The following is a 23,663-nucleotide window of genomic DNA, read 5'->3' on the forward strand; positions in this document are numbered from 1 at the left end:
ACCAACAATGCTACCCCATCATATTCCCCCTCACCCCTTGCCTGAGGCCTGCTGACCCTCAGGTATAACTCTACACCAGCAGCCACCTCTGTCTAATGGGAGAGAACAGCCTCTGGGACGATGGTGACTTTCCCTGTAACTACAATACCATGGGAAATAGGAACAGGAGTGGGTCATTCAGCCCCTCGAGCCTGCTCTCCCATTCCAAAGGATCAGGGATTTGTCGATGACATGACAATTGATGGGAAAGTAGGTTGTAATAAAAAAAAATTAGAATTTTAAAAATGAATGGTTAAATTTGGCAGATTAGACTTTAACTTGGATTAGTGAGAGGTTACTCACCGTGGTTGGATGAATAGAAAGGCAAGTCATCGACTAAATGGGAAGAAAGATCAGTGAGCTTCATTGCAGAGGGATCTGGGTGTCCTAATGCATGGATTATAGGAACTAGTGTGTAATACAGGAAAAGGAATTTTGGCATTAATGGAATGTTGTGAAACTGAAAGCCATTCCACATACATTAATCATTGAACCATACATGTAACTCCATGATTTTATATCCCCAATCTCACCTTGCCCATGGCTCATGCACACAGTGGGCTAAATGCCCTCCATTAGTTTGGGATCATTTTCTGAAATAGAATTATTACTTTTAATCTTCAATACGTTGACACATGTATTTCACTGAAATGTGGAAGGCTGTATATAATGTTAAAATTGCGATGTGAGCAGTGACCCGGAATTCCCTCAGAGTGAGAATTGAACAGGAGACTGAGTGTTGTGATGCATCACCCTCTTTATTTCACAGTGAGAATACATTCCCAGCAGTTAGAAAAACACAGACAAACACTGACTCGAAGACAATGGCTTCTTCACTCCACACGAGAAGCCTGTGAATGAACGGCCTGTTAACAGGAATCATATTGGAATAGATCATTTCTTCAATCATACATTCAGTCAGTCTGTATGTGAGTGGGAGCTACCAGTGTGGGGCGAGGAGATCTGAAGCTGAATTTTATTCTATCATTTGACTCTGGATTCTGATTTCACATTGGGATTCTTTCCCCATTATAGGGACCAGTTTGAAGCTGCTTTATTCCCTCCTCCAGGCTCCACGCCACATCCCTCTTCCTCCTCTCACTGACCCCTCCTGGTTCTGACCCTCAATGCAAGCTCCCACTCTCCTGCCCCCTCCCCTCGTGCTGCAGAGTTCAACACGTGAAACCTCTGACCTCAGACACCACAGCACAAAGCTGACTGATTCTCATGTGTCACTAACTTTCAGATGAAGATGGACATCATTCCAAAAGGGTCACAACAATGAGTATTGATGGAATACAAATCCATTCCATGTAGGAATACTCCACAGGGCAGTTCCAGCACCAACCAACCTCAAACAACCAGGCTCTGTAATCCCTCCCACTGTCAATGAGCTCTGACCACATCAACGTGAAACATTCTGACCCAGCATGACTGAGATTAAACAGAAGTATAATCCATCACCAGGACCATCCCTGTCTCAGGCTGTACACAAATCATTCATTTCAAACAAGATTAGAGAAAAGAACATTTAATCCCTGCTTCCCAGTGAAGGACCCAGCTCCCCATCTACAATTGAATTTAACCCTCTGTACGTGCTGGAAGAAGTCTTTAAACTGATGTCACCAATGACCAAATGAATCTGAAACACTGAGCAATAATTTAGTTTTGAAGAGAAATCCTCACTATAAAGGATATTAAAGGGACAGTCAAGGCAACCAGAGCTGGAACCTGATGTCTGGTTAATGTGTGGCTGGAAGACCACATGGTTCCTCCATATGGGTTTGAGGGTGGGGGCAGAAACTGGGCAGATGGGATAGAATTTGGGGAAATGTAATGGTAGCCAAATGTGGAAAAAATATCCCAGTGGAATGTTTAGAATTGGTGAGTGACTGGAAAATGGTAGCATTCAGAATGACCTGGATGTCCTTCTACGACAAGCACAGAGCGTTAATGGACAGGTTCAGCAAGCTACTGGAGAAACAAACAGTATTTTATCCTTTATTACAAAGGGGGTGAAGAGTACAAAAATCTCACTTCAGTTGTAGCAGTGGATGACATCAGTAGTTTCACTCTCCGTACCCAAGAGTGAACTACAGTGAGTGCAATGACATCATTGGACAGATTACCCAATCGAGGGACAGTGTGGGAAAGTGGATTTGAAGGAGAAGATCAGCAATGATCTCATTGAATGGTGGACCTTCTTTTTTATGACCCGGGGGAAAGACAAGACAGTACAGCCCCCAGGACAGCTGAAAACCATTGTGCGGAGGTGAGAGTGGAGGGAAGTGTGGAGGGAGGGTGAATGATAGGTAGGAGGGGGAGGGGCTGCAGTTGGTGAGAGGTTGGGAAGGAGGATGGACAGAGTGGCAGGTGGGTGAGGGGTTTCAAAGGAATGTGTGTGAGGGGTTAGCATGGAGGTGGGTGAGGAAGGTAGAGGACCAGGGGAGTGGGAGAGAATGGTACTGGGGTGGAAGGGTATATTGTCAGGTAAGTGAGAGAACCTATGGGGTCTGACAAGAGATTGGTGGAGAGGAGGCATGTTGGTTTTGCTGGGATCAAAATGGAGTGGAATGGGATTAATGGATTTGCTGGGATTGTATGGAGGGTAGGGATATGCCAGGTCCAGATGGTTTCAGGATGGGGTGCGGGGCTACCTTGTCTGGACAGAGTCACTTCCACCTGGGTCACTTTGGGTGGGGTTTCAGGTTAGTGAGGCAGGGGCTGGGTGGGTGTTGGGTGGTGATGGGTGAATGTAGTTGGCTGTCAGTCCCAATCCCATTGGCAGGAGCAGGGGGTGCCTGTTCATGGGCAGCGTTCCGGTTAGTGGGGTTGGGCTGAATGGGGTGTGAAGGCTGGTGAAAGGGAGGGGCTGTTGTTTTACTGGTAATGGGGTGGGGGGAGGTGTCCCATTCCAATGGGGCTGCGGTCAGGGCGAAGGGGAGGAGTGGTCAGTGATGAGGGATCTGTAGAATCCTGGGGTTGGTGAGGAGGTGATGGAGTTTTGGGACCAGTTGGGTCATGGGTGTCAGGTGGAGGGGGTTTGTCCAGTCTGACATGGTCATGTCGGGGCTGTTGTCGGGTTGGGGGAATGGGGGAAGTGTGTCGGTGACAATGACTGTCTCCCGATCAGAATTCCGGGGCCAATGCAGAAAAACTTGGATAATTCCATTGATTGGAATCATTGGACTAAACAACCAATGGGAACAGTGACTGTAAATGGGGAACTAAGTACTCCCTTTTGATGTTAATGCAACTGAATTATTTTGAATGAAGAATAAATGCTTGTATTCTTGATTGGAAATACAATAACTGACTGCCAGTAGAGGGCAGTGTTTATAAACAGGACACCGGGATTTCTGAGATAGGACATTGGTGGAATTGATCAAATTCCCAAAGTGGGCACATGTCCATAATATGTCTAAGGAACAGTCACTACATTCTCTGGAAGTGAGGGAGAAGGGTATATCTTTCTATAGGTACGGAGACCAGAGTTATGCACAGTAGTCTAGGTTAATGCAATGTGTAGTTTGGGGAAGACAAAACAGTTTTAGAATTAAGCACATCTCACTGTTCAAAATGTACAAAGGTAACATAACCTTCTAGAAAAAATTCATTTCAATTCCTTTTCTAAAGCTATTTGTGTTAGTCCATTTTTCTTATACCAAAAGAAAAGAAATATCCCATTAAATATTCTCTTGTCTTTTTCCAATTCTTTCAGGAAATCAAGGATCAGTTCTTCACATTGTTTCCCATCAGTCATGTTGGGAATAGTCCTGCAACGGAATTAAGAATATAGACATTTAATTCTCATTCCTCGTGACAAAACCTGTCTGAATCAGAGTAGGTTACAGGGCAACAGCAACAGGAGTCAGGCTTTCAGCCCATTGGGAACCCTCCATCATTCCGTTCCATCATGGCGACAGGAACAGAATTGAAAAGCAATCAGAATGGACAGTCCCGTGGCCGATAAGGGGATACAGTTTTGGTGAGGAATTCTGAGAGTCGACATCAACTTCACGGCACTGTTCGAAACATTGCATGGCAGAGGGACAGGGAAATCTTGGTGCACCGATCTTTATTGAGAGAGTGAATAGCAAAGCAAACAGGGCCTTGAGTTTATAACGAGATGATTGATTCCCCAATCGAGGAAGTTTTGCTGAACCCCTATGAAATTCTGTTATGACCATTGTGGCCATTGATGATCACATTTTAGGGAATACATGAGTCTCCTTAAGAGGTTGCAGAGAGTCCTCACTAGAATGGTTCCGCAAAGGAGGATGAAGAAACTTGTAAGGAACAGGAGAATTGAATATGAATGTAATCCTTAAAAATCAAAAATGGACTGCAAAAGCTTCCATTGGTGATGATTTGGCTAAAACGGATGTGGGTCCATTCCAGACAGAGTTGGATGGATTTATTTTCAGGAATAGAGAAGTGGTCGAGGAGCTGAATCAATATGTTGTGTCTGTTTTCACTGAAGTGGTGGATCCAGTGACTGTGATGCCATTGAATGTCAGTGGGTGATGTTTACCTTCTGTCTTGTTGGAGATGGTCAGTGCCTGACAGTTATGTGGTGCAAACCAAATTGGTGCAGTTATGGACAGTGAGGAAGGTTGTCAACGGATACAGCAACAAATAGAAATCACTTGGAAAGATGGGCAATGAAATGGCATGTGGAGTTTAATCCAGACGATGATGTACTTTGGAAGGTCAAATGGAAGAATTCCAAATTATACAATAAATGGCAAGGATTGATCTGCAGAGGGATCTTGAGTCAAGTCCATAGCTCCCTGAAAGTGATAATGAAAGCATAACGGCATGTTAGCCTTCATCAGTCTGGGGCTTAAGAATAAATGTTGCAAAGTCGAGCTGCAGATTACAGGAAGGAAGTGAGGGCCTCGGACATGGTGCAAGAGAGATTTATCAAGATAAGGAGAGTTTGGGCACACTCGGATTGTTTTCACTAGAACATCAGAGGCTGAGGGATGAACTGATGGAAGTATATTAAATAATGAGAGGCATGGAGAGGGTGGATAGTCAGAGTCTTTATCCCAGGGTGGAAATCTCAAACACTAGTGGGCACAGGTTTGTGGTGAGAGGAGAATGTGCGAGGGGAGGTTTTATACACAGTGTGGTCAGTGCCTGGAATGTGCTACCCAGGGTGCTGGAAGATGTAGATATGGGAGTATAGTTTAAGAGACATTTAAGGGAACAGATGGATATAGACCTTGTGCAGGTAGTTAGGAATGGTCAGCACAGATATGTTGGGCTGAAGGGCCTGTTTCTGTGCTGCACTCTTGTATGTTCTATGTTCTCCATTCTAAATGTCACCTACCACCTGTTAGCCCAATCCCAGATATTGTCCAGGTCTTGCTGAATCTCTGGAGACAGAAGCAGAGTCAGTGATTCATGTTCAGTGGGACTCTTCTTCAGAGATTTATTTGGGCTGGTGTTCCTTAACACCTGAAAGGGACAGAAAAGATTTCTCAGGAGGGGTCAATTGAGATGAAGGATGAAATGAAACTGGTAACAGAGACAGCTTTGAGACGGCTTCAGTCAGTCCCATTGAAGAGGGAGGTGGTTAGTGAGCATGTGCAGGTATGACTCCAACCAGTGGAAATTCTTCCCAGTTCCCATTGATTCCAGTTTTGCTGGAACTCCTTAATATCACATTTGTTCAGACACAGCCTCGATGACAAGGGCAGCCTCTCCCACCTCAGCCCCGGAAATCAGCTCCTTTGGAAATGTCTCCTCCCACCATCAACACACAAAGTTAACAACGTGTACCATCTACAAGATACACTGCAGTATCTCACTGAACCCTGTCCACCATCGACAAGGCACGGGTCAGGAGTGGAATAGACTACACACCACTTGCCTGTATAGGGAAGGCTGGAAAATCACTCAGATTGTATTCCAACCAATCAGCTTGCTCCTTTGGCATCAACGTCCAAATCTGTGCTCTCTACTCTCTAGAAGGACTAAGGGCAGTGATTACATGAGAACACCACCTCCTGCAAGATCCCCTCCAAACCACACACAACCCTGACTTGAAAATATATCACCGTTCCTTCAGTGTCACTGGATCAAATACCTGGAACTCCCTTTCTGACAGCATTGTGGATGCCCAAGTACCCAAAGGATGCCAGGAGTTCGTGAACTCAGCTCACTGTCGCCATCTCCAGGGCAATTGGGGATATCAAACCCAAATCTCATGAACGAGGAAGAAAATAAACCAACATCAGGATCTGGCCATTAGAGGGACCCACACTCCTGCCCTTTCTACTGACCCACCTCACCCACACCACATCCCCATGACAGTGTCCTGTGATCCTCTCCCTGGTATCACACACCTATCAGCCTGGGAGTCAGTGCTGATGCTAGGTCTCTCAGGTACAGTGCCATCAGCAGTCAGGAGCCAGCAGTGCTGACGGTCACTGAATGCAGCAAGCTTTCCCTGAGAGGGCTGATGTGGGTCTGTTATCAGCTCTCCAGTCAGTGGGCGAGACACTGATCACCTCCATTCAATTACCGCCTGTGAGCTACCGACTCACAATCGCATCTATTAGAACTACACCCTTTGGGATAAAGAATCCCTTAGCTGTATCCTTTCTGTTACAAAATCTGATTTACAAAGGGACATTTATTTGAAATCAAACAAAATTCCCACAGGACTCACTGTTTTCTTCCCGGGTTATAGAGAGTTTTCTGGGAACTGAGAGGGTGTTCCTCATGGGACTGACATCTCAAACTCTGACATCACCCTCTGTCCTTATAACGGGTACATTTTCACTTCCTCAGATATCAGACATCTCAAAGAAGTAAGATGTTTGGGGTTCTCCACTGAAGCTAAATAACAATTATGCTGTGTCTGCATTCAGAAAGGGAGATAAAATAATCTCTCAAAAATAACAGAAACCCAAGGGACTGGTGAGAATAGGGAGTTGGAGAAGATTAGTCTTAGTGAACAAATAGTATTGCACAAATTGATCGGATGAAATCTGACACAACTCTGGACCTGACTATCCATATCCCATCATATTGATAGAGTTGGCTAGTGAGATGTGGATGTATTGGGTTTTACTCTGAAATCTTCACAGTTTTATTAATTCTGGAAGACTGCCTGCTGAACTGTGGAAGCTCAGTCACTGAGCCTGATCAGACAGATATTGATACCGTTTGAAATAATATAGAGGGCATGGTTAGTAAGATTGTGGATGGCAGTAAAATTGGTGGTGTAGTGGACAGTGAAGAGGTTTATGTAAGATTGCAAAGAGTTATTGATCGATTGGGTCAATAGGCTGAGGAGTGGCGTATCGAGTTAATTTGGATAAATTATGCTGTTGCATTTTGGTAAAACAAGCAAAAGCAGGACTTAGATCATAGAACATAGAACATAGGACATTGCAGCGCAGTACAGGCCCTTCAGCCCTCGATGTTGCATCAGCCTGTGGAACCAATCTGAAGCCCATCTAACCCACACTATTCCATTCTCGTCCATATGCCTATCCAATTACCATTAAATACCGTTAAAGTTGGCGAGTCTACTACTGTTGCAGGCAGTGCTTTCCATGCCCCTACTACCCCCTGAGTCAAGAAACAACCTCTGACATCTGTCCTATGTCTGTCTCCCCTCAATTTAAAGCTATGTACCCTCATGCTAGCCATCATCATCTGAGGAAAAAGGCTCTCACTTTCTCTCTGTCGAAACCTCTGATTATCTTGTCCGTCTCAATTAAGTCACCTCTCAATCTTCTTCTCTCATGGAAAACAGCCTCAAGTCCCTCAGTCTTTCCTCGTAAGACCTCCCCTCCATACCAGGCAATATCCTAGTATATCCCCTCTGAACTCTTTCCAAAGCTTCCACATCCTTCCTATAACGCGGTGACCAGTGCTGTACGCAATACTCCAAATGGGGCCACAACAGCTTTGTACAGCTGCAGTATGATCTCATGGTTCTGAAATTCAAATTGATGAACAGATGAATAGGCAGAGAACAAAGGAATACTGACAGTGGAGAAGCAAAATGGTTTTAGTTTAGAAAGGCATCTCGTGGCAGCACAGTCTGGTGGGCTAAAGGGCATGTTCCTGTGCTGTACTTTTCTTGGTTCACTCCAAACTTGCGTCATTAACTGGGTAATATTCCCCTCTCGTCTGATGCTAGCCCAATTCTCTCTGTAGACAGAAGTACCCTCCACTGTGGAGATATCCTGGGATCCCGAGCACAGGCACCATATTTAAGGACCATCATGATCTGGACAAGCGCAGTCAGTCCCTGACTGCCCACTTCCATATATTTGGCATGGAATCAGACAAGGAGAAATCAGCACCTCACTTCATGGATAGCGACCTTGAGATCCTTGTGGATCGGGCAGAGCAGAGGAGGGACATCCTGTTCTCCTGGCACTGGCAAAGGAAGGCACAACACCTGACCTTGCCAGCCTGGTCAGTGGCAGCCACTGGGTTAGTGTAGAGGAAGGTCAATGACCTTTGCTGCTCCACCAGGTTAAATGCCACCCTCTTCTCATTGATCCTTCACACAGGGTGGTCAGGATCAGAGGTTCTGTATCTCTTCAATCTGAGGTGTGGACCATATGCTGCGCTGTGGATTCAGTCCTCACAAGACTGGAGAGATCATGTCATCAACACCCCTCCAGAATGTGTTCAGGTAGGGAATTCTGAGATGGTTCGGTGATCAGTGACAAATGGCCAAGTCAGAATGATGCATGAGTAGGAGAGAAATTTGGAGGTGAAAGTGAAGTGAATGGGTTCTGTTTATAAAATCATGAGAGGCATAGATATGGAAAATAGCCAAGGTTTTCTCCCCACAGTGGGGAGTCCAAAACTAGAGGGCATAGGTTGAAAGGTGAGAGGGGAAAGATTTAAAAGGGACCTGAGGGGCAACGTTTTCTTAGATGATGGTGTGTGCATGGAATGACCTGCCAGAGGAAGTGGTAGAATTGACTACAATTACAATATTTAAAAACATTTCCATGGGTACATGGATAGGAAAGGTTTAGCGGGACACGCAGGCAGATTGGACTAATTCAGTTTAGGACACCTGGTTGGCACTGACGAGTTGGACTGCAAGGCCTGTCTCCATGCTGTACAATTCTATTATGATATCACAGCTCATGTGACTCTCAGTAGTAAAGGTCATTGGGATTGTTGGTATCAGGCACAAAATCAATTTGGCGAACAATATCCTTATAAGTTGTACATTAATGCAGTCTTGATGTGTCAGTGACCGAGAGGATGGATTTCACTGGTGGTAACAGCGACACTGTTCCAATGCAGTGCTGAGTCCTGGCTAGCACTGAGCTTCATGAATCTTGTTGCACCTGTCCAGCTGGGTAGTAGACCACATTTCTGACTGGCCATGTAAATAACGGTGAGGTTTGAAGGATTTACCAAAGTGGTGAACTGATCATTAAAGAGTACCTGACCTCTGCATTGGCCCCAAGCATTTCTGAACCTCCTACAAACTGAATCAGGAGTTTGCATATTGAAGAGAAAGGCACAAGACACCTATGAATGTACAGTAAAAGAAATTGGTAAAGTGAGGGAATCAACCCAAGTTCAGAGCTCCTGAAACAAATTGCTTACACTGATTGTTTTTCTTTACCAGTGAATTCAGTGGAACCCTGACTTGTTCTGCTCAAAACACACCTTAATGAATGACCACATGCTATATTTGTGTACTCGTAACCAGCTGCACATTTTAGAATTTACTCTCTCAGAATCTTTATCAGGCAACTACCTTTAGCAAGGAAGCCCATTTACTGGCTGCTGTGCTGGGGAAGGAGTGCAGAGGGGAGGATATCTATCAGGATTGTAACAAGGTCAGCCAGATAGAGTTCAGAGAATAGGAGTTCCTTGATTGGACCAGATTAACATCCTCCAATTAGGGAGCCCTGGCTGACAGACAAGGACAAGAGTATCAGACATTCTCACACTCTGGGATGGTTCTGAGGAAGCTGGATCAGTATCAAAGGACTTTCCATGATTAAATAAAGGGTGACTTGGTGACGGGATACTGGCCTGTATGGAGTTGAGTGGTGACGAGAGCAAAGTGTGCTCCTGAAGAATTTTGCTTACAACAGGTGCCTTTGAGCTGTGGTAAGCATTTCTGGCATCATGCTGTTATTTGGCAAGTTTGATTTGTTCGATCTTGCCAATGACTGGACCCAGTATTGGAGAGAATGTGTCCTTGTTTTATTTTTAAATGGGCATATGACATTGGGACTGAGTTTTGGGAACACCACTTGAGTGAAGGCAATTGCAAAGCCTCACTCAGGACATATACTGAACAGAGAGCCACCAGGTCAGATCACATCAAAACCCCAAGACATAGACAAGTCTTGACCAAAGGGTTAAAATTTTCTTTATGATCCGGGCCAGCAAGCAATTGTAGTTACTTCCGGTATTAGGACTTGTGACAGCAAAAGTATCCCACTCGACCTAAATTGAATAAGGAAAATTATAGGTCAGTATCCAGGCGAGTGCACACCCTGGGAAGTCCACTCACATCTGGTTTAGAACAGTTACATTTTTTAACAACTTCCAAATTCGAAGGAATTAAAATAAACATGTAGTTAAATGTGCACCTGCTTCTAATGGAGGTTGAAACCAGCCTGGCCATTTCAGTGATCACAGATCGCAAAATTGACTCAGAACTTCAACACTTGTTTACTCAAGACCTCGGCTAGATTGAGGACCCACAGCACAGAACATTTACAGATTACCGATCCAACTTTGGTTGTGTCTCTTATAGGAGACACTCCTGAAGAAGGGCTTGTGCCCGAAACGTTGATTCTCCTGTTCCCTGGATGCTACCTGACCTGCGCTTTTCCAGCAACACATTTTCAGCTCTGTGTCACTTATAAGCTGGTTCAGGTACCGCTGATAGTGCTAAAAGGCTTGGGCCCAAGCTTGATGGGGCAAACCTTTTTGATTAGAAAATGGCTGCCTGAGTGAAGTTCTAATTAAATACCTAGAAGTTTTTCAGGAAGGTCTAGGGACTATCAAGGGATAGTTGGCCAGGAAGCAATTCCACGATCTTGGAAAGCTCGCCCACAGCCAACTGCCTTACGGGCAAAAGTCGAGGCAGAAATCAGGAGGCTGGAATGTGATGGAATCATCAGAGCGGTCCAGTTTGGGACATTGGCAGCACCAATCGGGCTGATTGTGAAACTAGATTGTGAAACTAGATGGGTTGGTTCACCTTTGTGGGGATTTTAAACAAATGGTAAACCACTTCTTGCGGCTGGATAAATACCCAATCCCTCACGCAGGTGGTTTATATGCAAAGCTGGCAGGAGCCAGTCCTTCACAAAGCTGGACATGAGCCACCTATACTTGCAATTGGAGTTAGATGAGCATTCCCAGAAGTATACTACAGTAAATACCCATTTGGGATTGTACCAGTATATGGGACTGCCATTTGGGTATTGTCAGCCTGTGTAACTTTTCAGCGGATGATGGAGAACATTTTCCACCATGGCACGCTAATAGCAGGGAAGACCAATACAGAACTCTTGGAGAACTTTAGCATATTCTTTAGACATTTCTCCCAGGTGGGTATACAGCTTAGAGTGGAGAAAAATGTGTGTTCAGGCACCCCCAAGTGACCTACTTGGGACACAGCTTTGACAAGACCAGGTGAAACCCATTGGAATGAGGGCGATCAAAGGTGCCCCGGCTCCCATGTCTGTATGGGAGCTTAGGTCCTTGCTTGAGCTGGTGAATTATTATGGAATGCTCGTGTATAAACGAGCCTCCTTCCCAGCACTTTGCATCAATTCTTAAAAAAGGGTTAGCTTGGAAATGAGCATGTAGCCAAGGCACAGTTTTCAGGGAAGTGAAGAAACAGCTATCATCCCAAGTGAGATCTGCTATTGACATGTGATGCCTCCCCATATAGCAATCAGGCTCCCATTGGCTGGTAGGTGGCACAATGGAGAGCAACGCCCAATAGCGTACGCATCCAGGACACTGGCTAATGTAAGGCGTAAACATGCCCAGATAGAGAAGGGAGGTTTGATGGTCATACTTTGGAGTCAGGAAGTTCCACCAATACCTTTCTGGATGTAAATGTGTAATAAGAATAGACCCCAAAACCCCTTCTGGTCTCCTTAAAGAGGACAAGGCAGTGCCGGCCCTAGCTTCGGGCTCACTCCCATGGTGGGCTATGATACTAAGTGTGTATAATTACAAGTTGGAACACCATCAGGAAGGCCAAGTAACAAATGCAGATGCATTGAGCCACCTCCTAATGGCAGATACACCACTGGTGGTAGTACCACTGGAAGAGTCCGTCGTGGTTTGAAATGTTATGGACACACTTCACAGCTGATCATATCAGACTTTAGACGCAGAAAAATCTGGTCCTGGCAGAACTAAAACAGCTGGTGGTGATGGGTGAAACCAAAGGACCATCACAACCAGATCTGAAACCTTTTTGGACCTGGAGGGACCAGATCACAGTAGACAATGGCGATTTGTTATGGGGAGCAAAGGTCACCACCAGATACTGGCTGAACTCCATCAGGGTCATCCAGGGGTTTTCAAAATGAAGATTTTGGCAAGAACTTACATCGGTTGGCCGGGATTAGATGCAGACATAACCACATTTGTGGGGCAGTGCCCAGAGTGCCAAAAAGGGCAACAATTACAACCAGCAGTTCCCCCACATTCTTGGGAATGGCCGGTAAATCCTGGACTCGGTTACACATTGATTCTGCAGGCTCCTTTCACAGGCTCATGTTCTTAGTCATTGTAGGCGCCTACAAAAAGTGGATGGATGTGCATAGAGTACATTCATCAAACATGGGGACGACAATAGAAAAGCTGCATCTTTTGCACGACACGCCCTCCCAGTACTGTTGGTCACAGATAAAGGGCCATCAGTTACCAGCAGAGAATTGGAGAATTGCTTAAAGTCAAATGGCATTTTACATAATGACAGCTCCACACCATCCACCATCCAATAGTGTGGCAGAAAGAACAGTACAAGCTTTGAAGACATGCTAAACGAACAGCCAATGGCTTCATTAGATACCAAACTGTATTGGCTCCTATTTGAGTACAGGACCACCCCGCTTACAACTATAGGGATATATCCAACAGAGTTACTAATGGGGAGAAGATGCCACACCAGGTTAAACCTGATCTTCCCAGACCTGCTTGGGGTGGGGTGGGGTTGGGGGGTTGGTGGGGGTGGGGGTATGTCAGTGGCATTGAGAATGTCAATGCCGGACACAAGACACTGGTGAACGAAAGACACTTTACTTCAGGGGACAATGTTTAGTGTAGGAACCACAGGATGAGCCCTGAATGGGTAAGAGGCATGGTCAGTGCAAGGTCAGGTCCAGTGATGTATAATGTTCATGTTGGTCCGACATTCCTGAACAAGCACATGGTCCACATGAAAGCTGCAAACGCGCAAACAGTGCGGAATCCAAACTGACTCGAGAAACCAGACACATCAGAAGGGCTGACAGAAGCCGTGGGTTGTCCCTGCCCATCAGGCGATGTGTCTGTGTGTGTCTTCACCTGATGAAGGAGCGGTGCTCCGAAAGCTAGTGCTTCCAATTAAACCTGTTGGACTATAAACTGGTGTTGTGTGATTTGTAACGTTGTACACCCCACACTGGAATGATGGTGACATAAAGTCATAGAGTTGTAGAGATACACAGCATGGAAACAGACCCTTCGGTCCAACCCATCCGTTCCGACCAGATATCCCAACCCAATCTTGTCCCACCTGCCAGCACCCGGCCCATATCCCTCCAAACCCTTCCTATTCATATACCCATCCAAATACCTCTTAAATGTTGCAATTGTACCAGCCTCCACCACTTCCTCTGCCAGATCATTCCAAATATATACCACCCTCTGTGCCAAAAAGTTGCCCCTCTGGTCTCTTTTACATCATTCCCCTCTCACCCTAAACCTATGCTCTCTAGTTCAGGACTCCCCGACCCCAGGGAAAAGACTTTGTCTATTTATCCTATCCATGCCCCTCATGATTTTGTAAACCTCTATAAGGTCACCTCTCTGCCTCCGACGCTTCAGGGAAAACAGCCCCAGCCTGTTCAGCCTCTCCCTTTCGCTCAAATCCTCCAACCCTGGCAACATCCTTGTAAATCTTTTCTGAATCATTTCAAGTTTCACAACATCTTTCCGATAGGAAGGAGACCAGAATTGCACGCAATATTCCAACAGTGGCCTAACCAATGTCCTGTACAGCCGCAATATGACCTCCCAACTCCTCTACTCAATACTCTGACCAATAAAGGAAAGCATACCAAACGCCTTCTTCACTATCCTATCTACCTGCGACTCTTCTTTCAAGGTCTCTTTGTTCAGCAACACTCCCCAGGACCGTACCATTAAGTGGATAAGTCCTGCTAAGATTTGCTTTCCCAAAATGCAGCACCCTTGTGGGCGGCACGGTGGCACTGTGGTTAGCACTGCTGCCTCACAGCGCCAGAGACCCGGGTTCATTTCCCGCCTCAGGCGACTGACTGTGTGGAGTTTGCACGTTCTCCCCGTGTCTGCGTGGGTTTCCTCCGGGTGCTCCGGTTTCCTCCCACAGTCCAAAGATGTGCAGGTCAGGTGAATTGGCTATGCTAAATTGCCCGTAGTGTTAGGTAAGGGGTAAATGTATGGGTGGGTTGCGCTTCGGCGGGTCGGTGTGGACTTGTTGGGCCGAAGGGCCTGTTTCCACACTGTAATGTAATCTAATGTAATCTCACATTTATCTGAATTAAACTCCATGTGCTACTTCTCAGCCCATTGGCCCATCTGCTGCAGATCCTGTTGTAATCTGAGGTAACCCTCTTCGTTGTCCACTACACCTCCAATTTTGGAGTCATCTGCAAACTTACTAACGTACCTCTTATGCTCGCATCCAAATCATTTATATAAATGACAAAAAGTAGAGGACCCAGCACTGATCCTTGTAGCACTCCACTGGTCAGAGGCCTCCATCTGAAAAACAACCCTCCGCCACTACTCTCTGTCTTCTACCTTTGAGCCAGTTCTGTATCCAAATGGCTAGTTCTCCCTGTATTCCGTGAGATCGAACCTTGCTAATTAGTCTCCCATGGGGAACCTTGTCGACTGCCTTACTGAAGTCCATAAAGATCACATCTACTGTTCTGCCCTCATCAACCTCTTTGTTACTTCCTCAAAAACTCAATCAGGTTTGTGAGACATGATTTCCAATACAAGAAGCCATGTTGACTATCCCTAATCAGTCTTTGCCTTTCCAAATACATGTACATCCTGTCCCTCAGGATTCCCTCCAACAACTTTCCACCACCGACGGCCGGCTCGCTGGTCTATAGTTCCCTGGCTTGTCCTTACTGCCCTTCTTAAACAGTGGCACCACGTTTGCCAACCTCCAGTCTTCTGGCACCTCACCTGTGTCTGTTGATGATACAAATATCTCAGCAAGAGGCCCAACAATCACTTCTCTCGCTTCCCACAGAGTTCTAGGGTACACCTGATCAGGTCCTGGGGATTTATGCACCTTTACCCGTTTCAAGACATCCAGCACTTCCTCCTCTGCAATATAGACAGTTTGCAAGATGTCACCATCTATTTCCCTACAATCCATACCTTCCATAACCTTTTCCACTGTAAATACTGATGCAAAATACTCATTTAGTTTCTCCCCCTTTTTCAGCAGCTCCACACAAAGGCTGCCTTGCTGATCTTTGAGGGGCCCTATTCTCTCCCTCGTTGCCCTTTTGTCCTGTATGTATTTGCAAAAACTCTTTGGATTCTCCTTAATTCCATTTGCCAAAGCTTTCTCATGTCTCCTTTTTTCCCTCCTAATTTCCCTCTTAAGTACACTCCTACTTCCTTTATACTCTTCTAAGGATTCACTCGATCTATCCTGTCTATACCTGACATATGCTTCCTTCTTTTTCTTAACCAAACACTCAGTTTCTTTAGTCATCCAGCATTCCCTATACCAACCAGTCTTCCCTTTCACCCGAACAGGAATATACATAAAGAAACATTAATCACAATATTGGAACATCAAAACTCACCTCACAAAGAACTGACCCGAAAATAACGATCTTTGTTTAATTGTTTGATCTGTAGGTGTGGGCGGACTGTTAACTTCAGGAACGATGGCCACACCTACATTGAATCTCTGTGGAAATGTTCCATTTACCAAGCGTCCCACAAGAAACCAAGGTGCAGTGATAGGAACTATTGTTTCTGTAGATAGAGAAAAACCCTGTTATAACATTTTACTCGGTGATCATCTGTGGTGCCACTGACAGTGAGTCAGAGGTTACAGGTGAGGGGTCAGGGTGACATTGCTGAAGTGGGGCAGACACTGATGTGACAGATTGAATAATAGCCTCACAGAGTGACACAGCGCTGGGGGAGGGGACTCCTGTGCTGGCTGTTTGGTTGACGTAACCAGCTCATTACACTGACCTGCTCTCTTTCCAAACATCCACATCTTTTCTCTCATTATTTAGAGGTTCATCTTTGAATGCTGTGATTGAAGTGACTTCTTGCACTATTCCAGGCAGTGAATTCCACATCATACGTGGACACAAACATACAAACGGAGAGCAGGAGAAGTTATTCAACCCCTCACACCTGAACCACTGATCCCACAGGATTTCCTTCTCTTTTGCAAATTTGACAATTTTTAATTAGGTTTCTTCCTTGCGATCCTAATTGTTAATTGAGAAGCTTCAGGCACAATCTCCTAAATATTGAGCACTGTGTCTTTGACTGTGTTGTACTCTGCAGTTCTACTCCGCTTGTCCCTCTGACAATCTGACACACACAGTCAGAGCTGTACCTGCCAAAACACACTGTCCTGTTCAGGTCCAGACCTCTCGAAGCCACATCCTCTGTTCAACAACCTTTTCAGATGAGGCACAAGACCTTTTGACTCCATTGTCAGTAAATGTAAGGATTCTGTGTAGATTATTGGTTTAAGGAAATCCCTGATTGGAACCAGAATCATCCTCCAAGCCCCTCCCTCCTTCTTTCTTCATTTTCCCACTGAAGCTTTTCTTTCGCTCCTCCAGTTCTCAGAGTTCCTGGCTCTTTAGAATTCAAGTTATCTTTCTTTCAGATTCCTTGGTTTCACCTTGCCTCCATTTAATTTTTCTTATCTTTTCCTCCCATTCTATTTCAACTTTCTCTGAACTCTCTTTCCCTTATTTCTGTTCTTCTCCAAACTGAAAGCCTGTCCTTTCTATCTCTAGCTGTGTTACTTTCACCTGTGACATCATACTTTCATTTTCCTTTCTTCAACTGGGGGGACGTCATGGTCTCATGGTATTATTGCTCATGTATTAATCCAGAGAGCTCGGTAATGTCCTGGGGACGCTGGTTCAGATCCAGTCAGGGTAGAATTTGAGTTCAAAGGTGAACAAAAATCTGGCATTAAGTATCCACTGCTAGCCATGTAACCATTATTGGGGATAAACACCATTCTGGTTCAGTAACACCCCTTTGGAGACAGAAACTGCTGCCCTTGCCTGGACTGGTCTATATGTGACACCAAACGTGCAGAAAATTGGTTGACTTTTAACAGCCGTCTAGACAGGTTGGGATGGGTAATAAAGGCTGGTGTAGCCAGCAATGCCAACACCCCAGGAATGAATGAAACACATTCTCATTGTTGGATCATTACTTGAACAATCTCATCTGCATGAGATCCTACTTTGCATTGTACCTTCCATTTATCTGATAATTCTCCAGTTTTAATTTTGATCAAATAACCCACTGTTATTACTTTAACTCCCACAAAGCTGTCAGCAACATTAAAATGTGCAACAAACATCACCTCAATGCTGCTGTTTTAGGTCCCGAACCATCGCCAAGTTGTGACTTTAAAAAAAAAGACATAGATCTTTCTTAAATGCAGTAATTTAAAAAATTCCGCCACAAATCAAAATATGATGATCCCAGCTGATGGTATTACAGCCCAAATCAGATCCCAGATGGGCCTGTGGCTGGATCGATCATATTGTGAATTGTTCTTAGTTCAGAGAGAGACCAGTCACAAAAACCACAAGCACTCAAACGTGCAGATTGCTTTGAACAGTAAAGCAGGTAATATTTATAAGGAGTGAAAATAAAACAGATTGAAGTGAATTATTTTCATAGAGCGTACATTTAAAGATTTCAAAACACACCCCAAAAGTATTTGAATTCCAAAAACACCTTTGACATTCTCTATCATCCCCTACAGAGCTTCAGCAAACTTTAGTTTCTCTTTCTGTCTTGAGCAACTGTTTTACACATCTGCCATCAGCGAAGAACACTGCAGAAAATCCCCAAATAGAAGCTAAATCATAAGACCATAAACCAATCCCATGTTTTCCCAAATGACAGGGGTTTTGGCCCACCAACAAAATCCATCCTTGATCTTCTAAGTGAGAGCACAATACACATCTGTTTCCCCTGTTCACACATAAAAGTTTCCAATTGTGACCAAAAACCCATTTGAGCAGAAATTGAATTTGATGCTGAAAGGGGAGAATGTGCTGAGCTATGAGGAGAAGGTGGAGAAGTGGCATTTTGTGAGTGGTCCTTCAGAGAGCTGGCACAGGCGTGATGGGCTGAATGGCCTCTTACAATGTAGTAAACAGGTTTTCCCTCTGCTCGATTTCCCCAGCGTGAAATAGATCACATTGTGAGAGGCAGAACAAAGAAATTGTGTTTTAAACTTTGGTTCACAACAGCTGTTTCAAGAAAGAATTAGACCTTCCCTAAATGGCGAAATAATCGATTTGCAGTGTTTACAATGCTGAGATTACGTTTGTCATCTTTAGAAGGAGAGCCCAGAGACCACAAGGAGACTGTTCACAAGACAAATACCGTACCAACAGGACAGCAGTATAGTTTTGGACAGTGTCCAAGCCATCAGAGCTGGAAAGAGGACTTCAGCTGTTTTAATTGTCTTAAAACGTTCAATGTTTAAAGAGAAGTCAGTGAGTGAGACTGTTTGTGGGTCTTTGGGAGAGATGGAGGGGATAGCAGATGGTGAATGTGCAGTGTATCTGCTTCCAAAAGGACTCCAACAGTGGGCTTCATGCCTGGCAGGGAGCCTTTATTTGTGTGAGGACAATTCAGCGATCATGGCTGAAGTCAGACAGTGAGATTGAAATCCCACTCCCACCACAAGAGGGAAACCTTCCCAGATTCTGGGACCATAAAGCCAAGTATCAAAAGAGGGTGACACTTTGACAAAATAGCAGCATGTGACCAAGGGATCCCCAGGGATTGACAATTGTGGAATGTTTTGTCAATGTGTTTGTCGATGTAGAAAGTATTAAGCAAGAAATGTGAAAGAGTGAACAGTCACTATATTCTGTTGTTACTTTGATGGGATATCTGATATACCTTCAGTATTGCCAAAACGCGAATAATTGAACAGTTTGTCCAGACCGAGCTCCACTACTTGCTCCAAATCCGTTCCATGAACCTCTGTCTCAACCCATTGTGCGTTTACGTATGTCACCTTATCATAATTCTGAAATGAGAGTAAAAAATGTCACTGTATGGTATAAACTGTACTCCCACCAAAGTACATCAATGCTGAGAGAACTGTCCCAAGTGTCCAGGTGTGGAAGAGCCTTCATGTTCTGGAGGGACTGAGTCTGAAACAGAGTTTGGAGTTTTTAATGGGATTCCTGACAGCAGCACTTCCTGATTCATTCCCTTTCTCTCTCACTATTTCATCTTTCGTGTTATCCTGTATGACTCACATGCTCTGTCCCTTTGGGTTATCAATAGCAACATGGAGATAATGTTTTTGAAATGCTTCTACATTGAGCCAATGTTAATGCCCACATGTCCCGGTGTTGTGCATCTCTCTGTCTGTTTTAACACATTATTTAAACAGAGAAATTCTTTGAGGTATGAGGAATGATCACCAAATGGGATTTATCACAAGGATATTAATCCAGGACCAAGGTCATGTTCTGGGGACCTGGACTAAACCCCACCAGGGCAGATGATAGAATTTGAATTCATTGAAACAAATATGTGGAATTAAGGGGCAATCCAGGGTTGGGGTTGAGGAGATTCCACTCACAACCAGACTTGGCCTCTTCCACAGTGAACACAGAGACCTTCAGCCTATGATCAGCTGCCTTTCAGAAACAGGGTTAGATTGAGTGAAGACAGGAGCAGTAGGAGAGCTCCCTGACTCTACAGTCCTTGTGTTGTCCCCCACCATCCCCCTCTCTATGAGCACACTGACCCTTCCCTTCACCTGCTGCTGGAGATGGAAGCCCTGATATTCTTCTTACTGCACAAGCTGGCAGTGGGAGCCAGGCAGGCGATGGCAGCTCATGTAGAAAGTGTTAATGAGGCCCGAGGAGTAATTTCAGTCCAGCCTCATGGTTCAGGGTTGGGATGTGCACTGTCGGTGCACTGCAGGTTAGGGACTAAAAACAACATGGAATAATTTCCACTGGTACAAACACAACAGAAAGAGGAAACTCTCAGCTGTACTGACCGTGTCCTGGGTGACTTGATTTGGCCCAACACAGTCAATAACCTCACAGAGGTCGATCACCTCCTGCTCTGGGTCCCGTGCAGCAATTTGATGTCCAAAGAGGACAGACACAGTTAAGAAGATTCTCAGCATCATGGTGTTCTCTCAGATCACTGGTGAACGCACTGACTGACTCTCAGCACCTTCAGGTGGATCTGCAGTTTGCACACAGACTTACACTCGTTATATACTCTTTGATGAAGATGGTTTTGAATACAGCTTATCCTTAGGTAGGAACGTCATAGTGGAGGAACATTCCAGCTGATTTTTTATGGAAATTTCTCTTCGCTCTGACTTTACAATGGATTCACAAATAATTAACTCTCTGTGTGCTGGCTGCTGGGAACACTGAACACTTGGGAAAGCTGTATCTGTAATTGCTACCAGCTCACATACTCAGGGTTGTCACTCTTCCCGGTTTGGGAATGCACTTCCCCTAGCACTGTTTATCACTGCATTAGTGTTCAGATGGCATTGACTCTGGCGGGGTCACTCTTTCACTGACATTGTCCCTCACTGAATCAGCATTTTCCTGGCACTGGCTCTCATTGGATCACCATTTCCTTGACACTGACTCGTACTGGACTACCATTTCCCTGGCATGGAATCTCACTGGATCACTGTTGTCCTGGCACTGACTGTGATTGGATCAATGCTTCCCAGGCACTGACCGTCACTGGGTCACCACTGCCTTGGCACTTACTCTCCACTGTTTCCTGATTCTAGCAATTGGCCTAATTATGATCTAAATTCATATGTTTGTAAAACATTGTTTACAAGTAATCAAGGGCTACAAGGAAAAGGCAGGAGGATGGTGTTGAGAAACTTATCAGCCATGATGGAATAGCAGAGTGGACTCAATGGGCTGAATGGCCAAATTCTGCTCCAATGCATTATGGGCTTACAATTTAATTCCTTGGAAGAAGAGGTAAAATGTGTTGTGTCTGCACTGGCTGATGGCCCGAAAGATAGTCGGAAAAGCAAATGAGGTGGAAGTCATAGCCACGTGAATGCAGCTGTAAAATGCAGTGATGGAGAAACAGAATTTGCTCAATTTCTTCCAATATCTCACTTTTCAAATATCAATAAAACCAGCTGCTTTCATCAACTTGAGGATATGCAGTAAAGCCCTCTGTGTTCCTGAACAGCTCCCGAGGTGATCAGAACGCTGCTCACAGACTAGATCACTGAACTGCTTCTTAAACGTCATGTAATTTCACCATTGAGTGCATAAAATAGCACTGATTATCAATGCATTTATCAATTTATTTCAGAAGAGGTTGAGTAGGATGTTCCCAGGAACGGAGGATTCGGGTTATAATGAAATGCTAGACAAGCTGAGAATGTTTTCACTGGGGTGTCGGAGGGTGAGCGATGACCTTATAGAAGTTTATAAAATCATGAGGGGTATAGACAAGGTGAATGGCAGGTGCCTGTTTCTTCGGGTGGGTGATTTCAAGACAAGAGGGTATATGTTTAGGATGAGAGGAGAAAGATTTAATAACGACATGAGATGCAAGTTTTTTACACAGAGTGGTTCATGTGTGGAATGAACTTCCAAAGGAAGTGGCGGATGCAGCTACAGTTACAACATTTAAAAGACTTTGCGATAACCACATGAATAAGAATTGTTTGGAGGGATATGGACCAAGTGCAGGCAGGTTGGATGAGTTTAGTTTGGGATGATGGTCAGCATGAACTGGTTTAACCAAAGGGTCTGTTTCCGTGCTGCATGACTTGGTGACTCTCATCCCAGTTTCAGAAACAACTCTCCAGGTTTGGTGGTGTGAAACAGTTTTCTTCAAGATCAGACACCCAAGAGATTGGAGTCAGTTTCAGGTTCTCCCATTTACAAACACATTGTCTCAGAAGATAACACATGTCTTGGCTGGTTAAGGCCAAGTCTCTAAAAGGCAAATCCCAATGGGATGTCTATAAATTTCCATTAATACACATTTAGAGATATGGAAGGTGTCTGGGGGAATTGAAAGGAAGCTGCCAGCAGAAAGAGTTAACTCACTGTGGGTCTGAGACAGGGGGGTGGGGCCAACTCACTGAGTGATGTTGTTGTAATTATACTTTGTTCAGGAAAACTGCTGCAATCTGCTGTTCATTAACTTTTTCAAAAGCTGAGTTCAGTTTGATATTTGCCAAACAATAGTTTATCGAGATTGTGAGAACAACCTGAGGGTGTAAAGCACAAAAATTTGATTTAATGAGAATCAAAAACACACAGTTTACTCTATTCCCAAAGGTTTGAAATTCATTATTAATCTAATTTTGAATCTTTGATGTTGTGCATGAACAACACCCTAATTTTCAGTGAGCCCTCTTTAACTATGGGGTGAGTTCCCACCTTCGTGCAGTGTAGTGAGGTACACAGCTGTGATTCAGTATACGGGGTGTCCCTGTCTACTGCCCATTTTTCAGCTGTTTCTACCTTATCCTCATCGACACCTGCTGCAGCCACTGACTCACCGTTTCTTCTTGTTTTAGTATTAACTCATCGACACAACTGTAAATATCAAGTGGTGATGATCACTTCCCCTTTCTGATCTTTATCATTCTTCGGAACCATCCATGAACAATTTCCCCTGGGGTGGGGATGGCCCGATGGGTTGAACCCATCTCTCAGCATTCCCTTCATCAATTTTGACTGTTGTTCTGCTGTAAACCCGGTGTTGGAGCCCTCTGACATTCAATCAAAGTTTACAGCCTTTTCCTCATTCCCCTCCCTGACTGTATTTTTCAATCTCCTCCAATGAAATGTTTTTCCTCCCTACAGATGTGATTATAGCCACTGACACAGGCAGTGAAACTGTGACTTCTCTTGTGAGATCTGTCAGCTCAAACCTGATGTATTTTCACATTTTGGTTGGTGAAGCCCAGCGAAAGGTTAGGATTTAATGTTTTGAATTTTTTTTCCTGAGTGAAGATGGCAGGATAGGATATTCAACCCCTCGAGACTGTCCCTCCATTCCCACCCTCTGGTCTGTCCAAGTGTCACTCCAGCTCCCACTCCCATCTCTTCACCACTCCCTGCTCCAGGCTTCACTTCCCCTTC

At 44.8% G+C, this 23,663-nt stretch overlaps 1 protein-coding gene across 1 annotated transcript; it reads right to left on the bottom strand.

The window, feature by feature from the left end:
* Positions 1-778: 778 nt before the first annotated feature.
* On the bottom strand, positions 779-20,697 carry LOC148151323 (uncharacterized). The gene is made up of 4 exons (XM_087983291.1): positions 20,561-20,697; positions 19,441-19,570; positions 16,107-16,281; positions 779-3,815 (listed from the first exon to the last, which is right to left on the bottom strand). Exons 1-4 carry the CDS (start codon positions 20,693-20,695, stop codon positions 3,653-3,655), a joined length of 603 nt encoding a protein of 200 aa, XP_087839417.1. The 5' UTR covers positions 20,696-20,697; the 3' UTR covers positions 779-3,652.
* Positions 20,698-23,663: the final 2,966 nt, after the last annotated feature.

This window comes from Chiloscyllium plagiosum, unplaced genomic scaffold (assembly GCF_037043375.1).
Source record: "Chiloscyllium plagiosum isolate Xiang-an unplaced genomic scaffold, Cpla_swu_hap1 HiC_scaffold_3, whole genome shotgun sequence".
Classification (NCBI taxonomy): Eukaryota; Metazoa; Chordata; class Chondrichthyes; order Orectolobiformes; family Hemiscylliidae; genus Chiloscyllium; species Chiloscyllium plagiosum.